Below are 6891 nucleotides of genomic sequence, written 5' to 3' on the forward strand. Positions count from 1 at the left end.
ACTATTTTGATCATAGTTTCACTGTTATCTCTCTACAATAGAGATACTTATGGGATTCTAGACAAATTCATATCTAACAATAAAAATATTGTCAGATTTGGGTCCAAGAGACAAAATCTCATCAAATGGGGGTCTGTGGCTCTAATGTGGACTAAATTAGGGGTCCTTGATATGAAAACGGTTGAGAATCACTGACCTATACAATAGAGACGTAGGTGTGATGAAGATAATGAAATACGAAGAGAACCTTTTTCCTGACTGCCCTCGGCAATACTGTCTGCATAAGATCTTCGTGCTGATTTTTTTTTTTTTTCCCCCATGTCGTCTGCAGAGTTCCAGTCTGTGTCTTGCGGCAGCCTCCACCAGCTTGGAGAGGAGCTGCTGAAGCCTCCTCCGCTGCCCCCAAGAAGGAAAGACGCAATGTCTGAGGCCAAGGTAAGGGCACGTCATCATTTCCCACCAGTACACACATAATTGCTGAACATGAGCTCAGCTTCATAGGTTTTTGCCTGTTTATGATTTATGAGTACAGATTCAGGATTGTTGAGAAACTACATTTCTTGGAAGGCATGTTTGTGAGCTTGTGAGCCAAGAGTTCTGGTAAATTTGGCGGTGACAGCTTTTTACCGAATTGGTGAATAATGTAGTTCTTTGGTAATAATACAATACACTTTATAATAGGAGTTTTCAAATGCAAACTAGTGCTTCAGAATAAGCAAAGTAAATTATGTAGTTGCCCCCCACAAATTAATCCACAGACAAAGATCATACTCTATACCAGTGATTCTCAACCTTTTTCATATCAAGGACCCCTGATTTAGTCCACATCAGAGGACCCCCATTTGATAAGATTTCGTCTCTCGGACCCAAAGCTGAGAATATTTTTATTGTTAGATATGATTTTGTCCAGAATCCCATATCTGTAGTGTAGGTAGAGAGATAACAGTGGAACTATGATCAGAACAGTCATTCTTCTACATTCTCTAATTGTGTTAACTTCTTGTAAATTAAATAATGCTTAAGTTTAACAATTCATCAATTTGCTTGGGACCACCTGGAACCCCCTCAAGCACCCCTGGTGGTCCCCGGACCCCACATTGAGAACCACTGCTCTATACTATACAAGCATTGAGTATCATAATTTTGAATGATTAGCCCAAACAATGACTGCATCATGCATGGGGTACGACATGTTTACTGTTACCTTGTATAGTATACAATATAGCACAGTAATTTTTTGTTTAACACACGATTGAAACTGATCTGTGTGTGTGTGTGTGTGTGTGTGTGTGTGTGTGTGTGTGTTTCTTGTGTGTGTGTCAGCTGAGCTCCAGGTCCGACAGCCCCCCTGCCATCCCCCCCAGACTCCCCCCTCCTCTGCCCAGGATCCAGCCCAGGGCGCCGGTCTACAACGGCCCCATCGACGGCCCCCTGCCCAGCCCCCCTCCCCCGCCGCCCCGGGACCCTCTGCCCGACACGCCGCCCCCGGTGCCCCAGCGGCCCCCGGAGATCTTCATCAACTACCCCCTCAACCTGCAGCCGTCCCCCGTGGGCCGATTCCACTGGGACTTCGGCAGCTCCCCCAGCTCCCCCAACACGCCCCCCAGCACCCCGTCGCCTCGCGTCCCGAGGCGGAGCTGCCCTCTCAGCGCCAGCCAGAACAGCCTGTGCCCTCTGCCCGTGCCCGTGCCCATGCCCATGCCCGTGTCCATCACGGCGCCGCCTGTCCCGCCCCGCCACAACTCCAGCCCGCAACTCCCCAAACTCCCACCAAAGACATACAAAAGGGAGCTGTTGCAACCGCCGTTACAAGGCCTCTCGTTGGTGGAGAACGCCGACAGCAGCCAGTGAGTCGGCATCTTTCTTGCTTTTGTTTTGTTTTGTTTTTTTAAAATCACGAACACCTAGGTGATCTTGAAATGCAAACTTCAAACCATGTCCTGCAAACTATGAGCTCGCGGAGCAAACACGGTGGACTTCATCATGATCAAAGCTACTGATCAGAAAGAAATAACACCGCTCTCTCTCCCCCCCCTCCCCCAGCACTCCAGCTCCTCCCACTCATCCTCTGCATTGACCAATCACACCCCGCCATGCCTCTCAGGGGATCAGTAGCTCCGCCTTCATTATAAACCCTCTGTGCCAATGAGAAACCCACACCGGTGTGCCAGCTAATAAACAAGGAGCGCCAAGACACTGTTGCTGCGTGTGTGAGTGTCTGTCTGTCTGTCTGTCTCTGTGGGTGTGTGTGTGTGTGTGTGTGTGTGTGTGTATAAATGAGTCACTGTGTTACGTTTCTCTTGTTGAGAGCGCACACTGTACGGAGCAGGACCGTATGCTCCCGGTTAATAGTTCTCAACCCCCCACACCTTATGTACAGGACACTGCTTTACCCCTCTTGCACCCCGCCCTCCCGGGGCAGGGTGAGTCTGGGAGTGTTGGACTTTGTAGCCTCAACCGTCATGCTACGTTTCTATGGGCATTGACATCATCGTTCACCCTGGAGTCCTGCTGCAGCTCACAGACTTGACTCACACTGTTTAAGGCCTCTCTTCTCCTCAACGATCAACTTTAGAAATCGCTCTTTCACAGTGGGTTCTTGTGTGAGAAGCAGGCATGACTAGACATTTCTATTGAGTACTTACTTGTTTTTCCTACTAACTGAAAAGAAAAAATGTGGCCAAAGTCTTATTTTATGCAGGGGGATAAGGGATTCGCTTTTTTTAAACAGACGTGACATTAAAAAAAAAAAAACGACAAAAACAAAAAAAAACAAAAGGAGGCAAAGGAATTTCATTGGCCGGTGCGACACTGAATTCCCCTCCCCCTTTTATCTCAACTGTGCACTGTGACTGTATAGAAGTGAGTTGAACTGTCTGGCTGTTTGTCTGCAGACAGGCCGCTCCATAGCCACACGCTCCACTTCAAACGTTGCCTTTAAATCCAACAGCAGTGACCTCTGACCCCCAGGCTCCGGGCCTCTCGGCCGGAGGGAAAGGGAGGCGAGACGAGAGTCTACACTCCATTTGCACATCAAGCTTGGGCAAAGTCAGCAGGTTGGATGACTATTAAATCTCCCTCAGCGACACGCGACGGAGAGAATTCTGCCACGATATCAAACAGCTCCGATCCAGGAGGAAGACGGAGAGAGGAGGGAAAGAAAAGGTCCGACTGCGAAACCGCAGCGGAGTCGGGGCAGGACGTCCCGTTTCTCTTTCTCAAGCTCTTCAGAAGCCAAGATGATGTCTTAAATCATCCCCTTAAAGGCGTGCGCTGCTGTCCGACACTGTGCTCTTCTCCAACAGCCCCAGTAACCTACTCTTCTTCATTGGTATGGAAACGCAGCACTGGAAAGCACGCAAACCCCCACCAAAGCCTGGGACAAAGGGACAGCTCCCCCCAGTGGCTGCTCCAAATACCTAAAACCCATGAAAAAGAGGAACATTTTAACCCAAGTTCTTTTCTATCTATCTCTCTTCTCTCTCTCTTTCTCTCTTTCTCTGCTCGAAACACTTTTTTTTTCATTTTGGAAAGACTGAAATAATCCATGCATCATGCTCAGATGTGCCTTTTATTTTGTTTTCTATTTTACAGAATAAGCAAATGGTGTCTAAAATGCTAAAAAATAAAGTTGCCTATGTAATGTTTAGAACAAAGCTATACACTACGAAATTGTACATGTTTGTGGATACTGTGTATATATAACATGTATACACTAACTAAATAATTTGTATAAAGTGACTTTTTTTCTGTTGTATTGTACCCTCATCCGCATCTGTTCGGTCAAAAATTGCCTAACAATCCAATGCTGCTACAGTCAGATTAAAAAAACAAAAAAAACAAAAACAGGTCACTGTCACTAACTTACTTACAGACAATCCCCAGTTTAAACACTGGGACTATTAACTGAGGAAAGCCATTTTTTCTTCCCTGCCCCCTTAGCTGTTTTAAAGCAATGAAAATATACAGTTCAATATGCCAAGCACTTACTTAGACGTGTGCTTCACTTTGTACATCCTACTAATTGCCTTTTGATTGTCTCGTTTTCAAAGACTTTCAAACGCTAATACTCATTAAACAGAGGTTGGAATTGTTTTAAGGTTTGCAATTGAGTGTATATATATAAATATATTATGTTATTTGATGAGCATAGTGAAGAATTGGACATTTTCTGAGAACACACTTTGTGCACTTTAGGCTGTACTGTTGAAGAGCCGCAGTTGATATAGGTCATGTTTGTAAATGCAATGCATTATGGCAATGGTCCTATGCTACTGTTAAACTCACTTTCTACATGGATCAGGGCAGTAAAACACACTAGTCTACCACCTCACTCCCCCCCCACCCCCACCCCACCCCATCAGTCCCACGTTCACACAGACACACGAACACCTTAGGGTGTCTGGAAACCCCACAAGCTGGAGTTCACAAGCGTTCAGATCACTTGTGACGACGGATGGCTTCTGATTAAACCAGAGACGAGGGGGTTCGGAGGATTTTGTTTCTGAGAACTGAAGTGAGATCGAATTACTATCTTCGCTCATATTCTGTCCGTTTCCTTGATCAACATATTTTCCCAATAAGTCAGTATTGGTGGGGTTGTTTTGCCGAGTTTTTTTTTTTCTCTTTTTTTTTTTTTAACCCCAGCCCTACAGAATAACAGATTAGATTTCCCTCCGTGGCACTGTAACAGCTTGATCCAGCAGTCGGTTTATTTGATGGTATGTGGCCTTTTAACTGTGCTTTGTATTAATGGTCTTGATGAGATTAATAAATCACCCAGTCTTATTTTGTACTGAACTACTCATTTCTCCTGTCTTATTTATTGTTATTCAAAATCTAGGAGTTCCTCCACAGGTCTGGAAAGTATTGGAAATTAATTTGATCAACTCTAAGCTTTGAAAAGATTGGGAATTGTTAAATAATTATAATTTTCACTCCTGATACCTGTATAATAACACATTTTGTGTCGCTGTAGGCCCACTGACGTTTCCCATATTGTAATCTTCAGTTATAAATTGATATGTCATTTTGCGCAGCTGCTATCGGCATACATTACATTTTAAATCCAATGAAACTCTTCTAATCAAGTGAAGAAATCAAGATCTGGGGAAAAAGTATGGTATTTTCAAATGGAGAAGTTGTAGGATTCTTCAAAATGTGATTTCTTCTTTTATGGCTTTAGCATTAGTATAACCAGTGCATAGAGATGTTTTTGCTCAATCTAAAGGTTTCAATCCACACTGTTGCATCCCAGATTTGAGTCACAGTTGTTTTTAAGGACAAAAATCTTGGAGCCTCATTTATCAAAATGTGACTGTGACTTTATCCTAGATTTCATTGTGCAATCCTTAAATAATATAAGAAACAAACAAAAATGATGTCTGCAGTATTCATAAAGATGTGAAAGTAGGTTTAGGTTTGACAGAAAATTTATGAAAATCAGTGTTAGAGGTTTCAGTCAGGCTTTTGTTTCACTGTGGGTCATTCATGCTAAATGTAAAGGGCTTCTGATAAAAGCATCCATCAAACAGCAAACGCTATACATTCTGCTAAGTTTTTCATGAATCATCTGGGTTTGGATTTGGTCGTAAGCACAAGGTTTGTGCGTATTAGTTTTCTATGAGTGAGTCCCTTGGTCTGGGAGGACGGAGTCCATCAAACAGTGCTGCACGGTCCCTCGCTGTCCTCACTCTCGTCCCACAATCCTCCGTTCCCCATGGCTACTGCATGGCTGCCTCTCTGCTGAGCCAGGCCTGGTCTGCAGGGCAAGAGAGAAGACCGGTTCAGAGAGACATCACACTGCTCCCATAGGATGCGACAGGTAAAAAATAAGTAGTAATCTGGTTGGTCAAATTCCAACAGTGCTGTATGAGCCGCTAAAGTAAACCTAGTCCTGTGTGATTAAAAAAAATGGAATGTACAATGCTTGTACAAAACATCCTACTCAAGTAGAAATACTATTACCTTGCTGAAATTTTACCTAAGTAGAAATGAAACTACCGGTGTAAAAATCTACTGAAGTAACAGTAAAACGTTGCTCATTTAAAAAGGAACTCAAGTTACTGAGTTACTTTTTAGAAAAGAGAACGTTTTTACATTTGATCTTTTCCTCTGCAAAGGCAGAGAGGACAGAGTTCAAACTAGATTGATTTTCTGTAGATTTTAGTTGGAAAACATTGAAATTACAAAATTAAGTGCACAAACAAAATAAAGCCGAATAACTTGGCTCCATAATTTGTCAGTTTACGACTTTCCAGTTTCTGATGCTTATAGAGAGAGCCACAAAATTTGTACTTTGTAATGGATGTGATTTTAAAATGTAGTGAAGTACAATATTTCAGCAAAAATGTTCTTAAGTAAGACCCTCAAAAAAGTAAAACCTACCCATTTACAGTAACCGGAGTAGATGTAATTTGTTAACTTCCGCCCTTGATAACCAGGGAGTTTGGTAACCATCTTTCTTGCTAATTTCTCCTATTTTTATAGCTATATATGCATTCATAACCACTATATAAAACATAATATTCAAGAGGGCCTGCTTCTGTGAGTTGGAGAAACCTTGACAGTGTTAATGTGTTCAGTACAAGCACTTTGTACCTTGCTGCATCACAAGAATCAGGTGTCATTGCTTCCAACAGATGGGAACCTGCTGAAGTCTCTCACCTTAGACTTTCTCTGCTGTGGTTGAAATTCTGGAAGGTTTGCCTCGCTGGGGCTTGAATCGGTATGAAGCCTTGTCTGCTGTCCTTCTCTGGTGCTGCGTCTGCCTGGTTCATCAAATGATGTGGATACACAGAACAGATTAACAAGAAAAACTAGAAGACTGAACAGACCTATCAATAACGTATGGGATTGAGTGAATGAGCAATTTTATTGTGGAGCCATTCG

The 6891-nt window shown here is 43.3% G+C and overlaps 1 protein-coding gene across 3 annotated transcripts in view; it reads left to right on the forward strand.

Annotated features, from left to right (window-relative positions):
* sos2 (son of sevenless homolog 2 (Drosophila)) overlaps positions 1 to 4795 on the forward strand; it is a 38931-nt gene extending 34136 nt beyond the window's left edge. For 2 of the 3 annotated variants that reach the window (XM_071524444.1, XM_071524446.1), the window contains exons 22-23: positions 332 to 435; positions 1324 to 4795. In XM_071524444.1, the coding sequence (XP_071380545.1) occupies positions 332 to 435; positions 1324 to 1851 (632 nt within the window). In that variant the 3' untranslated portion in view covers positions 1852 to 4795. Of the gene's footprint in view, positions 1 to 286; positions 436 to 1323 lie in introns of all 3 variants that reach the window. The other variant, XM_071524445.1, reaches the window with a different exon arrangement.
* Positions 4796 to 6891: the final 2096 nt, after the last annotated feature.

This window comes from Centroberyx affinis, unplaced genomic scaffold, assembly GCF_046629955.1.
Source record: "Centroberyx affinis isolate AG114_WGS23_722 - 3 ecotype Tasmania unplaced genomic scaffold, CSIRO-AGI_Caff_v1 ptg001198l_1, whole genome shotgun sequence".
NCBI classification, from domain to species: domain Eukaryota; kingdom Metazoa; phylum Chordata; class Actinopteri; order Beryciformes; family Berycidae; genus Centroberyx; species Centroberyx affinis.